The sequence below is a fragment of the Denticeps clupeoides genome, chromosome 11 (genome assembly GCF_900700375.1).
Source record: "Denticeps clupeoides chromosome 11, fDenClu1.1, whole genome shotgun sequence".
NCBI classification, from domain to species: Eukaryota; Metazoa; Chordata; class Actinopteri; order Clupeiformes; family Denticipitidae; genus Denticeps; species Denticeps clupeoides.
This window is the reverse complement of record NC_041717.1, coordinates 19,825,860-19,841,531: the sequence shown is the minus strand read 5'-3', so window position 1 is coordinate 19,841,531 and position 15,672 is coordinate 19,825,860. Positions and strand designations below refer to the sequence as shown.

At 46.8% G+C, this 15,672-nt stretch overlaps 1 protein-coding gene across 2 annotated transcripts in view; it reads right to left on the bottom strand.

Moving 5' to 3' along the window:
- Positions 1-13,444, bottom strand: part of efna5b (ephrin-A5b) — an 82,402-nt gene extending 68,958 nt beyond the window's left edge. For both annotated transcript variants that reach the window (XM_028996805.1, XM_028996806.1), the window contains exon 1: positions 12,688-13,444. In XM_028996805.1, coding sequence (XP_028852638.1) covers positions 12,688-12,812 — 125 coding nt within the window. In that variant the 5' untranslated portion in view covers positions 12,813-13,444. The remainder of the gene's footprint in view (positions 1-12,687) is intronic.
- Positions 13,445-15,672: the final 2,228 nt, after the last annotated feature.

Sequence of the window (15,672 nt, the reverse complement as noted above, 5' to 3'; positions counted from 1 at the left end):
TGGTGCAGCGATGCGCCATGAATTGGCCGAAAATCGCTATAAATGCGTGACGATTAAAACCTGTCAAGATAAAAATTAATTGCTGTTTCAGTAAAAAACAACAGGAGGCGGAAGGAATGGGACACGGCGGACACCCGACTCACGGCACCACGGAGAAAGCAATGCATGCAGTGCACGAAATGCTGTCACGCACGAAACGTGCAAAACATGGGCGTGGCAGCGAGGGAAGCCGTTCTGCAGGGCCGCATCAGAGAGTTGTGACCTCGTCAAGCCCCACGTCCACCGCCATGTTGGAATACAGCTACACATGCAAGGCATGCATCCGATATTCTTGCATTAATAAACATTTCATCATAGTAGCATACAAAGTAGTAGCATCATAATACATTTGCAGCTTTTTCTGTTTAAAAAAAATGTTTTTGTGCTATAGACTTAAAATCGTGCATTGAATCAAATTCGAGGTTGAGTCTATCGTTGCATCATAATTTGGTTGCGTCTAGTTAACGAATAACTGTGCTCTTTGGTCCCACAACTGTACGGCGTCGCAAGACCCTGCAAGAGTTTGGCCACCGTTTGTACAACATCTATTCCTCTTAATTAATAAGTGAGCACAAGACAAACTGATCGCAAATTAAGCCAGATCCAGTTTTTTTATTCTCATACGCCCCATTTGAGCGATGTGGAAAACGCATACGCAACATACGGCCTCTTACAGTCCATAACTCGTATCAGAAACAGATTCGTGGTTATAATCCCCCTCGCTGCCGATAGCCTGTGTTACCAGCGCTTTAAACACAATGCAGATGCGGTATTGACTGGTCACTCAGAAGAAGCAGGTAATGGCAAGGCGAGATTAAAGAAGAAAGAAAGAGTTAAAAAAAAAAATCAATCAGAGAAGGAAGCGGAGGTCACTTCAGAACAGAACTTATCTTAAAGCGCGCATTTAAGGTTCGCACAACATGGAGGAAAATATTCACTTAAAGGTGATTTTTAATGAACACTGGAGTAAATAATTTTTTTAAAATTTTAATTTTAATTTTCAAAGAACGTACAAAAGGTGTCTCACGAAATTGGATTTGTCATGAGCCGTTGTAGCAGGACCCGTTACGTGACCTGTCCATGGAGCGTTTCACATGGACAAAAACCGCTTTCATGTCACATGTTTGATTTTTCCTTTCTTGCTTTTAAGTGACCTGGAAATACGGCCCAAAGGAACAGGGAGAACAGACCGGTTTGCAGAAGAAAGGAGAAGGAGGCGGAGGGAGAGAGAGAGAGAGAGAGAGAGAGAGAGAGAGAAAGAGAGAGTTTACAATAACGTATACAGTATGAATGATGGATTTCTTTATAAAAGCCATGAACAAACAATAAATAAAATGTACATGCTGTCCCACCCATCCACTCACCTCGCATGCGTAAAAAAACGAGCGCTACAGAACACCCTTCGTTAACTCTACCCCCTTCGTCAGAGTAATAAACATTTCATGGACACTGGAAGACAGGAGACGTCTGGAAAAAGTTCACTTCGGACTCTGCGGCATCAAATTTAGCCTGTAGGACGCCAGACTGAATTAAAGCGACTACCGGGGAGATGGCAGTAAATAAATAAAAAAATACATACATAATAATAGCCTGGCAGGGTGCCAGAAGCTCTGATATCATTAACTGCATTTAATTAGACGGGAAACAACAGAGACGGGGCGGCCTGCAGAATCAACAACGACCCGCCGTGACACACCCCCCTTCCTCCTTGGGCTACAAGCCCCACCCCTTCCCGCCAGTTGGCTGCCAGCTCGCAGAGAGTGGCCTGAAGTGGACTGCGGTCGGGGGGGCGGGGTCTGGTGATCAGATGTGACGGATCGCGTGCCAGCGACCATCTAGGCGGAACTCCGGTTGAAAAAAAAGCGAACTGCAGCCATGCCCCGCCCACCGATGAAGCCGGGCAGACCTAAGTCCTGAAACCAAATTTAATTTAAATTTAAAGTGAAGTGATTGTCACTTGTGATACACAGCAGCACAGCACAGGGTGCACACAGTGAAATTTGTCCTCTGCATTTAACCCATCACCCCGAGTGAGCAGTGGGCAGCCATGACAGGCGCCCGGGGAGCAGTGTGTGGGGACGGTGCTTTGCTCTTACGGGGCGGCTTCCTTAACCGCTAGGCCACCACTGCCCCAAATGTCAGGTTGAATGACAGTTAACTCATTTGGCGCTGGTTCAAGACCACTTCTCAACAAAGTAAAATACATAGAGTTGGGACAAAAAAATCCAAAACACGAAATCCCCCCACACCTGAACATAAATCCTCTATGTTCATCCACTGGGACGGTGGAAAGAGGCAGGCGGGCTTTAAATCCGCGGCAGGATAATTTTCCACTGCGACTTGACCTCGCGCTTACGGGCCAGAACCCAACAGAAGCCCTCCGTAAACGTTTCACAGGCTGCACATCCAGAATCTGGAGCAAAGCAGTCGCTTATAAAACCATTACTGGCCCGTAAAACAAGCAAATTCCTGCTTTAAGAGACAACAAGAGAGATTAACAAAAGGAGGGAAACGCTTTATTGGACAATCCATGTTGTGTGAATTTGGTTTTCTATATTTTGCATGACATGTAAAAATTATTTAATTAAAATTAATGATTTTTTTTATGAACAATGTTTAAAAGTAGTAATAGCTAGAGCTGTACCCTGAACTACCTGTAGTGTCTCATGATATAGCTCGACCTAAAGACGAAGAAAACAACAAGTTTAAAAAAATAACTCAAATAAATCCCACTTACATTGTGTCCCTGAGCAAGACACTTAAGCCTGAGTGGGGGACTGTCCCTGTAACTACTAATTAAAAGTCGTCTGATAAATTGTATACATTTAAATTACATTTTTTTATTCAAAAAAGTTTTGTTGGCCTGTTCATTTTTTAAAAATCCTGTGCAGTAAATTGGCTTGAAATTTATATATAATGCAAAAAGGAGGCATAAACATAAATCCTAACATATAATTCAGGACAAAACAACAGTTTAACAACATTTCTTTTCACCTTGAGCCCCCATTTCCCGGTAAAAAGCACAAAAGAAATCACTGCCATAGCGATTATACACACGAAAAAAACGCTGCCTTATTACATCTGACTGTTAAAGAGTGTAATTACTAGTCGCATAATTAACTATTATATCTGCTTAATGACATGACAGCTTGGGCTCATTTCTGAGGGAGGACAATTATCAGATTACGTCCGGGGGCCCGACCTCCGATGCACGGAGCGGTGAAAAACCACCGCCGGCCGCGGTGATGAAGTGGAGACGCTCTCGAGTTTGGCCGCCATCGAGACACCGGGAAGTAATCCATACCTGCCTGCGGCGACGGGGGGGTAAATAAATAAACCGCCGGGCCCCCGGGCCACGCGGGGACCTTACATGCACTCGCGCCGTGCAAACAAAGACCTTACTGTTTTACCCCGTGTGACAACAACGCCAGGTACTTTACAGCAACGTTGATGGTAATTTAGAGCGTTGCCGCGCACCAAAATAAATACATAAATCAGAAGGTCTTGTCGTTTTTGCCAGCGAACTGAACAACTTTCTCAGTGTTTCAGGGCATATTCGTCCAGAACCAAGCAATGCAATCTAATTAAAACCACATTAAACAATCTAAAATTGATATGCATGGCAATATCAGGGGCTAATTTAAAGGAAGTTCAAGTTTAACACAATAGTTCCATAGCACATCGATTTCTAATAGGGCAGATACCATCAGATACCTACAAATCTCCAGAAGATGTGCCTACATGGACACCATGCAGTTTTACGAGTGTGATTAGTAAAGAAGGTTTAGCGAAATGGCGATATACGTCTTTCCAGAACGTTCCCTGAAGGTGCTCCGGCTCTAAGTGCACTCGTAAATCCCCTTTATGTGTTTCCTGGATGTATCGGAGCTAATGTTTCCATCAGAAGTCTTTACGACTACATTGTGGTGCCTCAAACATACTGCAAATGCATAGTTAAAACCAGGAATTGCGCTGAGTGCCTTCTTTATGCGTTTCATAACATGCGGAAATTGTGCTTATTCTAAAGGGTGCAACTCCGGCCCGTCCGTAAAAACCAGACCTTGCTTACTCCACAAATATTTGTAATGTGCCTTTTTCTCAAAAGCCCTGTAAAGCGTAGCGGTACACCAGGAATCCGAGTTGATGAAAGCCGACCCACTGGTCTCGACAGTTTAGTCTCAAATGACTCGGCCTTATCTACAATGAGATTAACCCAGCGTGAGTCGGAGTTACTCCTGGCCTGTGTGTACGCGCTAATCTCCGACAAAGTGCGTAATTTTTGCCTGCGTTGGTTTCACGAGAAGGAGGCCTGAAACTTCCCACAAAATCCAATTGTGAACACAGTGTAGGGTTTCGCCAAACCCCTCACATCACCGAAACCGAACCCCCGGCGCCATTGTTTGGCAGGACAAAAGAAATCACGGCAGTTAGCATGTCCTCCTCGAGGGTCAGAGCTGTCCAAAATGGTGTATGCGTGCACCTCAGGCCTCTTTTACTACTCAACCTGAGATCCAGGGACCTCCTTCACACAAAGAGGACAGACCAGTGGGAAAGATTTGCGGTCAACACAAAATCGTTTCAAACAAGCTAAAACACGTCATTCTTTGCTAACATTCTGTACTAAGAAAATCTTATGATCAATTTCTACGCTTAAAACATGATTTATAAGGGTATATGTGTCCAAGACCCTCGTCCTTTGGAATTCCTAATCCCCACTAACCCTCGGACTTTAGCCGGTGTGGGGCGCCAGGTGGGCACTGTTCGGTTTCTTTTAATCTACAGGGAGGTGACATTCTGGCCCCGCTCAGTGTCCGAACCTGTTACCCGGAATGCCGTCACAGGCCCCCACCGCCTCCCGCTGGCCTCACCGGAGAGCCCGTCTGGCTGAAACACGCGATCCTCCAGTGGGCCCCCGCTCACGCTTCGCCGGGCTTTCGCGTCGCATTACTTCTGCTATTCTAACTTTTCCACTTCTGAGCACTATCAATTATGCACTAGAATAACACAGGGCGAAGTGACATACAGGCCGATTATGACCTTGAATTATTCAGGGGGGGCCAACGTCGACGCGATAAGCTTGGGGTCCAAGCGTAGCATGGCGGCAGGCGGAATGCCACTGCGAGCCGGATGGTACTCACCAGCAGCACAGCACACGGTGCACACAGTGAAATTTGTCCTCTGCATTTAACCCATCACCCTGAGTGAGCAGTGGGCGGCCATGACAGGCGCCTGGGGAGCAGTGTGTGGGGACGGTGCTTTGCTCAGTGGCACCTTGGCGGATCGGGATTTGAACCGGCAACATTCTGATTACGGGGCCGCTTCCTTAACTGCTAGGCCACCACTGCCCCGAAGGATTTATAGGCTTAATTAGGCCAGTGTTAGGAATAATGTCACCCTAATCACAGATTAACCTTTTAATTGCTCGCTAACAAAATTATTAAGTAATTAACATTTACAACTCGTCCTAAGATATTAATTGATTAAACAAAATCTTTGCATTTTGTGTATGAACATTTGGAGGCTGACTAGTGCAATCCTTCACCCTCACCTTCGTAACTTCCAACATGGCCAACCTGACCTCGTTTCCGCAAGTTGCGTGCGAAGGACCGCCGGCGCTAGCACTGCCTGACTGTGAGATCCCAAACATCGTTTTAATATTTTATATGCCTCGTCCGGATTTAGAGAGCACGCTCGTAGCGACACGATCTCACGCGAATCCATCCGCTACGGGATAACGGCACATTTCTGTGTTTTTTTTAAAGTAATGTAATCCATTTCGAATGGAGCCCCAGTATTGCATGTGTTTGTCCTATGCACAACCACAAACAATAGAACAATTCAGAATTCATAATCATACAGAATTCTGTATTCAACCACAAATTGCTCTCCACCATCAATTGTCCTGTGCACTTTGGCATGCTTTCCATCAAATCCCGTGTGGAATGTGAATGCTGCAGTGGTGTAATTGGAATGGCACAGGGCACCATTGAGATATATTAGAAGTGGAGTGGGCTCACTTCCACCGGATGAACGGGTTCCTAAGGGAGCCGACCAACAGCGCGTGAAGCCTAAGGAGAAGGGCCTATGTTGGCTGACACCTCGGCGCCTACGTTCGGAGCTCTGCCGTAGGACCACCATCCACCACGATTCCTAACGCTGGCCTAATTAAGCCTATAAATCCTTTGTGGAACAGGAGGGTCGGAAGAGTAGCCTGAAATAAATTTTAATTAAATCCAATCTCCATCTCGCCCAGTTCAACCACTCCATTCTCCCACTCTAACCACTCCACACTCCCAGCATGCCCAGTGCACGCTGCCAGCTTCTGAATCTGTGGTTCCACTGAGGCCACACCCTCACTGGCTCACCATGTGGCGGAGCTCTTTGTAAAGAATCACAAGCAAACGTAGCAAAGATTGGATGAGTCTGTTGGAATGTCCTTGCATTTCATCATAAAAAGTTTGGGATGGTTAATATCAAATGACCGCTGTTCTGATTTCGCCTCTTTGTGTGGCCACTGACTGCAACCTTGACAGCGGAATCTTAGTTTAATTTCAGTTTAGTTAGAAAAATGTGAAGAATTAAAAGTTGTGGCATGTCAAAGACATCTATGTATTAAACTGCACAAATTGCGCCTCCTCACGTGGCAGTACTTGAGTAACTGAGCATCAAGCCTGGTCTCAGTCTCGCCTTTTGCTAAGTTCATTCTGCACAACTTTCTTGTGATCTGGTCTTGAGACTCGGGTCTGTCAGGCTTCCAAAACAAGGTTAGTTCACAAAATCAGGAGCACGCGGTTATCACTAAAGAAAAAAGAAACAGATATTGGTCAGGAAATGGACTGATGCAGCTGGGCAGGTTCACACACAACGATCGCGCGATCAACTTGGGTTGGTGACCTCAGAATCGGGCTTAAAATCAGGCAGCCTTTGAGGACAAGAAGTGACAGCAAGTCCAGGTAATGAGCTGAGGTGTGCTTGGACAAACCACCTCTGCATTACCCTCGACCCCTCAACACAACCGCGGCTCAGACTGTCTGTATTAAGCGCCGTCGGTCCAGACCCAACACCACGCCAGTTGACCAATCGACCGCTCAAGCACCCTGGGACACCACAGCAGGGCTTCTTGAAGCCCAGGCCTTATTACTGCAAAATTTAAAGGACCAGTAATCCCCGATTACCAAGGAGGGGGAGAGGCCCAGATGGCATCGTTTTATGGCCCGGTCTGGTGGGCAGTCTAGGGATTAAGGTCTGAGGAGTGAGGGGGGAATGCTCTTCTAAGTCCAGCCAAACAACCAGATTTCCGAAAAACAACCCAACAACCACATGCTGTCCACACCTCTGCATCCTTTACAACAGCCCCGGAAATCCTAATTAGAAACCTTCTGCCTTCACTGTCTAATGTTCTACACGAAGAGAAAACAAACCAACCAAACTCCTTTCCCCCCGGGGCACCTACATCCGTGACCTGTGTTCATCCCAAGGGCCCAGGACGCTCTGGGGCGCCTCTTAAGTCTTGGTTATCTCATTAAGCTTTGAAAAGTGATTAATATGAATGCCCGGCGAGAAGCGCACCGTTTCTATGGAGAGAGGAGAAGTGGGCCGTGGAGGAAGAGGCTGTTTCAGAGGGAGAGGTTTCATGTCACCAAACAATGAGCCAGTGGCTCTTCAAGCTCTTCAGCGGCTCCTTGCTATTAGACCCAAAACCAGGCCAGGCTCCGCAAAGGGAATGAGTTTCCACACTTTACCAAGAATCCTTGGTATAAAGGTGTTGTCAGGATATACCCAAATAACCATTCTCTGACCCATTTGAACCCCTATTTCAAGGGCTGACAACTAGAGGTGTGAACCTTCACTGAACTCACGATTCCATTTGATTTACGATTATCAATGCCTTGATAATGCAATGCGTCCCATAAATTGTCTACATTGTCACATGATCTGTACGTCTGTGTGGACGATTTGATTTGCTGCAATGGGCAGAAAAACTGTCACTGTTCAGTCCGCACTCACCTTGTTACAGTCAGATATACTAGTAGAACTCTTTTAAATGCGAGCGGAGTTAGCAGATCAGCTCTCCACCAAGCAGAGGAACCGAGCAGACCGGTCCAACCTCCTGCGGTCCCTTTATTACTCCATTTTGCATCACATAAAATCTGTAACGTTTGGTACGTGTCCCCGTCTCATGTACGAGCACTTATTGTGGTGTAAGCATAATAAGTAGAGAGCGTGATGGGAGCCCCAGCAGCACATTCACATGCTGCCGCCAGAAAATCACGCAGAAACGTCACCACGATTTAATGTCGATTATGTTCTGCTCTGCATCGATGCTGAATCGTCCATGTCTGCATCACATGGATCGATTCTACGATTAATTTCGACACCTCCCTGCAGGCCTGTATTTGATGCATTGCTAAAATGAAAGTGTGTGATGATTTACTTTTTTAAGCACATTTGGTTTGGTTTACAGAGTAACAAGCACTGTCGCAAGCGCTTTTCTGGAGCTGCATCTGCTTGTTCAGGGTTAAGTCATTTGGTTTTGATTTCCTTTTGGCAGTAGAACAAGCTGGTGAAGAGCATCTCAAATTTCGCCCACGTTTTTCAGGTGTGGGCGTGGCCCCATGGAACATGAAGAGAAGGTAAATGCAGAAGTTGATGTCACGAGTAAATTCAGTCAGTCTGCGGTGCAGTGGGTTAAGAGCAGACCTGCTAAAGGTTTGTTTGGATGCACCGGCATATTCGTGGCCAGAAAGGAAAGAGCTTCTACTGGGAAAACAGGGGAAAACAATACTCACTCCCCCAGCCACGTGGAATTCCTCACACTACACATCCACGTCGGATCCGGACGCAATCTCAATCACGATAAATAAGGGTTGGCTGAATTTTAACTATGGAAGCACTTAGGCTTTGAATTTTGAAAATAAAACGTTTTCAGGCTCTACTCCTGGACTGCTGATGGTACTTCCCATTTAACACGTTTTCCAATTCCATTATTTTTCTTGCCGAGGTTCAAAACGGGGGGACCGAACAACAAAGCAGCCAAAGACCTCGGTTCTGCATTTGCCCCGTGCTAACGCGCCGTGCCACTCGAACGAAATATAATTAAATGTTGTCTGCGAGACACCGAACCAGCGAATCCAATTAAAATATTCTCAAAGGAAACAAAAAGTGTCTGTCCTTCCAGCCAGGCGCGGCACGCTCCGGTGGGGACCTGGACATATTACACTGTCAGGGACGTCTCCTTGATGAGGGATAGCCAAATTAAGTCGCCGCGTCGCCGCGGCCCACCGTGTCGCGAAATCCCGCCGGAAGACGGCTGCATGGTGAAATCGCGGGAAGTGGGGAAGTGAGACGAGCCCGGGAGAGGGGGACACTGGAAGACACCGGCCACTCCAGACACTCTTCCAGGGGAGTCTCTCTCTCCCTCTCCCTGGATAAGCCCTCGCCACTCGTCCCCCGCCTCCCTCCCCTTCCCTTGCTCGCCCGCTCTCCCTCGTCCCTAAACACATGCATACTTTCAAGGGCGGCCTTGGAGAGCCGCACCGGGACGAAGGGCCGAACAATGGCGGCCTTTCAGCCCGACCCGAGCGGTAGCCCGAGGCGGCGGGTCGGACAGAGGGTGCGAGCCCCCTGGTCAATATTTACAGCGTGTTTCTCCTGCCGTGCCAGGACTCCACAGCGCGTCCCCGAAACAACTGGACACTTGTTTGTTTGTCTGGTCGAGAGACACGGAGAGACACGAAAAAAATCCCGATATTTAACAATTATAATTTTACTATTCACAATCAACAATAACAATAGTAAAAGTGTGTGAATATAATTTTTTATCATTTAATCATCCACCAAAATTAAAAAAATGGGACAGTCATTTATTCTACAAATTAAACATATTAAGCTTGAGTTTCAATGCAAATATTTACGAAAAAATTCTAGTTAGGACACAATAAAACCACTGACGTTTGCACAAAACCCTTTCTGAAGTATGACTACTGTATTCACATGCAAATAGGTGCAGCTGCGTCATAAACGTCATTTGTCTTTAATCCACGTCGAGCAACGCCTCATCACGTTATTTTTTTTTTCCGTCTTCATATTTTTCCACTCGCGCTCTGCACAAATAAATATGGAACGTGTCAGCTGCTAGAACCCAGGCAGATTTATCTGCGGAAAGTTTGTGCCGAAGCGAGTGTTCTTAAGGAGGTCAGAACTTTGCAGCAATGCTGATGCTCACGTCAAGTCATTCGCCGCGTGCCGCATACTTATGAATATTTCTCCAAATGAAGAACACGCCGTAAACAAGCATAGAAATATATAAACCGATAAACAACAAAAGGAGTCAGATCCGTTGAACCTCGGGCTACATCTGAGGCGTACTAAACGTTGCTGCGGCTTCAAATGTGCTGGAATCCGTCGAAAAGAAGCGCCTGGACGTGATTGACAGTTTGGGGTTGCAGGAAACGCTCACGTGTGGGTGTCGAACATCGCCCCCGACCGAACCGGAGGGGTACAGCGGCCGCGGAGCCGGGCCGCTATTAGTTCCAAACAAGTGACCACGACGCACACAATCCCACAACCGAAGATCGGGAGACGAAAGACGGCCCGTTCTAATTAACATGGAATTATCGGGGAGGAGAAACGGCGGCCTTGAACCGCACTCTTCCTCTTCCAGATCCCCCCCAGGGGAGGCAGAACGCAACTGTCCACACCTGGTGACCCTTGACCTCTCTGGGCTCTGTGTTCGGTCTGGGGGTCCCGCCTGAAACCGGCCTAAAGACCGAGCCGCGGTCTGAGCACGCGGCCCTCCAACAGTCGTGCGTTTCGTTCATTAAAGCCGCAAGTGTGGCGCTTTTACTTCCCTTTAACTCCGACAAGGCCGATCGGCCCAAACTCACCAAACCGACTTCGGTTCTGTGGTTCTTACATAAAAAAAAGAAAAGGAGACAGTGACGGTGAGAGAGAGAGGGCGAGAGAGGATCGATCCCCACGCAGACGGGGAGGGAGAGACGTGACGGAGGGCCGAGGGAAGCCATTTTTCCACCGGAGCCCGGTGGCGAGACAGAAAGCAGACACAAAGAGCGTCTGCCCAACGCGGCGAAGTGCCAACCGGCAGGTTGCGCTTCCTCTCTCCCTCCGCCGACCGGTTCACACACTGCACGGCTTCCACAGGTCACGAAAAATCATCTTCATGTACCTCGTTTTACTACTCACGGACTCTCGGCAAGGCCTGCAAAAACCCTTCCGGACGCGGAGGCCTTGCTTCTGGGTGCTCTGGGTGCATTAAAGACACGAGAGTCGTTCCGCTTCCCCCTTTTCTTACAAGATTCATGCTTAAAATGTCAGTGGGACACCAAAAATGTAAATATTCTAAAAAAAAAAAAAATCCCCCCAAAAAAAACACGCGCCTCTTGCGAAAAATAGACTTTCTGGTGACGGTGGACAAGCGAATAGAATTAAAAAGCCCACCGCGGTTTAATCTGGAAGCTCCGTGTGCTTCCCCCGCCCCACGTCGGGACAGAACCAGGGTGTCGGGACAGAACCAGGGTTCTAATTAAGAAGCCGCTTCTGCTACGGGACAGAAAAATACCCCACCAATGCCCACCGGCCAAAAATTGCCATATTTGTCCACTTCAAACTCGTATTTGTCCACTTAAGTCATTCGTTCCGCCGCCTGCCTGTTTTATTTTTAACTTCCTAGTGCTGCCCTGTAGGCCTTAGACCAATAAGACGAGCGCAGCCCACGGTGCAGCCCGTGGAAAGAGTGGCTTTCTTACATCCGACGCTCGTCCAATGTCACGTTCACCAGAAGCTTCTGGGACTTCTGCTGCTCACGTCCTTTATTCAGGGACGACGCGATCACACGACACGTGGAATGGATTTTTCTTTCCCAGAAACGAGGCAAATAGCGTCTTTAAGCGCAAGAAATGGCATTAATCTCCACTTTGTGCAGTGCTGGGGAGAAAAAAAAAAAACACCGTCCACTCCCAAATCGAAATCTTTCTGCCGAGTCGGGCGCCGGACCGCTCCACAGTTTTAAATCAGACAAAATCAGCCTCTAATGATGATTTAACAGGGTAACGAATCTAATGGCACAAACTGTTTTTTTTTTATTAAAAAAGAAATTTAAATGCCATTCAAGTCACGTTTATTATATTATTAACTGCTTGCTGCTAATTTAATTATACAACAAACCAGCAACACTAGTCGTTTGTGTAAATCTATCTCTATATATATATACATATTTATATATATATACATATTTATATATATATATATATATATATATATATATATATATATATATATATATATACATACACACATACATATATATATATATGTATGTATATATATATATATTAAAGTTCAAGGTCATATCTGCTAATTTATTTCATAGTAATAAAAAAAAAAAAACTTTTATTTTGATGACGTGACCAGATCTGCTTTTATCGACGCACCGAGAATGGTTCATTAATACGTTTTTTTTTTTTTTAAGTTTTCTGCCGCGTTATGAAAAGGGGAACGTGCCCATTTTTAATTATTATTATCAGAAGCAAATCGCCGAATATTCCAACGATAACGAATTCTGATTTCTGGTTCTTCTGGCTTTTTCCTCCAGAAAGTTTGCGGGACGGGACTGGACGGGACGGGACTGACCTGGGGTTGGTCCGGTTCCAGAACACGGCGTAGCGGTCGGCCGTCGCCTTGGAGGCCGGTTCCTGTCCGCGGACGCACATCCAGAGCAGCAGGCCGAGCAGCGCCGGCATCCCCACCTGCGGCATCGCGTCTCTCCCGGTCCCGTATCGGTGTGCGCTGGCCGCGGCGCGGACGCTTCACATCGCCCGGTCAAAAACGGTCCAGGAGCGCTGGAGACGCGTCGGTCGCCGGAGACGCAACAAGCGCGCCGGCGGTGACGCGCCCGGGTTCTCTCCCACAGACAGACCAGCAGCAAATATATCTATCCAAAAATATCTATCGATCTATCTATCTATCTATTCATATGAAGAATAAAAGGTCGTTTGTTTAAACGCCACGTGTTGGGATAAAAGCAGAATGTCCAGAAGTGACACGGTGGCACCCGCTCGAGGTGACAAGTCCAGGATTTTTTTTTTAGGTGAAAACGGAGGATAAAAACCAAAAAAAAAAAAAAAAAAGAGGAATAAAAAACCCAAAAGCACCAGGTCCGGTGTTCTTTATTCCACCCGCTCCAACTTCAGCACTGCGCCACCGCCGCTCGCTGTCGCCGCGATGTCGCCGGGACGTCGTGCGGGGCACCGCGTCGGTACGGGCGGACTCTCGGAGACCCGGGGCCGGACGCGTAGATCCCGGCGTTCCCGCGTCGTCCGAACAAGCGCGCCAGCGAGCCGCGGAACCGTCCGCTCCCGTCCTGCTGTCGGGAATGTCGCGGCGAGACCGAAGCGCGGCCGGCGGCTGGATACGCAGCGGTGGGCGGGGCCCGGGGCGAACGCAGCGCCGTCTTATTGGTCGGCGGGCGAATGTGGGTGGGGCGGCGGTGCCGTGAAGCCCCGCCCACTTCCTGAACTAATTAAATTACAGGGAAGGTAGGCGAGCGGAAAAGATCCCTGGCGTAACACACACGTATCATACACACACAACATATTTTCAGTGAGAAGGCTGCGTTACATTCAGCATTTGTATATGTATGTTGTAAATAAAATTATATAATTTTTTTTCCTTTTTCATTACTGAACCCAAAACTTTGGACAAACAACAACATGACAATATCAATAATGTCCATCAATTGTTCATAGTAATCAACAATTAACACACTAAACAGAATGATAGATTTTAATTGCATTCAAACAAGACAGTACTACAATTTCTGTCAAATATTTTTATTTTATTATGTGATAAGTTAACACGTATACAGAAGAGCAAAAAAAATCTATAAAATAGTTAACGTCAGTTCATTTTAATAGAAAAGTGACACCAAATCTGGTACACATGTTAATTATTTTAAAACTGGACCTGGACTAACCCATATTTTCAAAAATGTGGTCATATGTTGAACAAAATGGCTACTGTGTTTAGAGAACTGTTCTCATTTTCACACGCACATTTGTGTGTGCTGTATTGGAACAAGTTGGAAGAAGAGCTCCCTGCAGGTCGGCTCGGGCCGGCTTGTTCGACCCCTACAGGCGCTTTGTTCGCTGCATTATTGTATCTATTGAAATTCTCGCCGGCTCGTATACCATCCCGGCTCGTGTCTGCCCTGCACGTCCCCACGAATCGATCAGACCCCCCATTTGCTGTATTATTTTCTAAGCAAACCAAAAAAAAGGCAGCGTTAGAGCGTTGGTAGCCGAGGGTAGATGTCAGAAGTGATGTCAGGAGCGAAGAGGATCTCGCGCCTGGTGTGAACGAGGAACACAACTTGTAATGTGTGTTGCGTGGCGGGCCCCTGCTAAGTTACTTTTTCCACTGCCATCGGTAAAATAACGGAAGCGCGGGAAAGGCGGCGACACGGAGAGACATTTAATATTGTAACGTTCGAGGATCCCACGAGAGATTCAACGCCTGTCCCACCTCAGGCAGAGTGAAATCAATTTTTGCGGCGGGTAAGGGTGGTAGTAGCCTAGCGGGTAACACACTCGCCTATGAACCAGAAGATCCAGGTTCAAACCCCACTTACTACCATCGTGTCCCTGAGCAAGACACTTAACCCGGAGTGTCTCCAGGGGGGGACTGTCCCTGTAACTACTGACTGCTAGTCGCTCTGGATAAGGGCGCCTGATAAATGTTCTAATCGTAATGTAAGTATTAATGTAACTACCAACCACAGCGGCTGAATTGCTTGCGGCCTTCCTGGACGATAAGAGAAATGTGGGCTCTTCATGTTTCCTCAGCCACGAACTGAGGAAACCGTAAATAGACAGACCATGAATTTGCTGGTCAAATCTGGCAAAGCAGCACTTGTTACCTGTACAGATAATAAAGTTGGACTTTTTGCTGACGATATAGAAGTGTGTTTTGGTCAAAATTGTGAAAAAAAGTCCCTGCTTTTGAACCAGTGGGTTTACTTTACTTTACTTTATTTAGCAGACGCTTTTATCCAAAGCGACTTACAAGAGGAAGACACCAGCAATTCTCGTTCAATTTCTAAAGAATATTGAGTTTACAAACTAAGAGCCCTGATAAGGCTTAAACTTGTCAGTGAAGAGCATGCTCAGAGATTGTTAGGTGCTAGACGAAGAAAAATTATAATGTATTTATACATTTTGTATTTGTTTGTGCAATGTGTACGCATGTGCGTGTGTAAGTGTTAGATTTGTCTGTAATATTTTTGGAATAAGAGGGTTTTCACCTTCTTCTTAAAAGTGGTGATAGTCTCGGCTAGTCGTGTGGAGGAGGGCAGGTTGTTCCACCAGCCGGGGACAACAACGGAGAACAGACATGATTGGAATCGGAGACCCCGTGAAGAAGGAATTTTTAGTCTCCTTTCGTTTGCTGATCTGAGAGAGCGTGCAGGAGTGTAGCTAGGTAGTAGTGTGTTGATGTAGGAGGGCGCAGTTCCATTTACAGCCCTGTAGGCAGCATCAAGGATTTGAACTCAATGCGAGCAGCTACCAGGAGCCGGTGGAGGGAGGTAAGAAGAGGTGTAACATGGGTGTATTTTGGCTG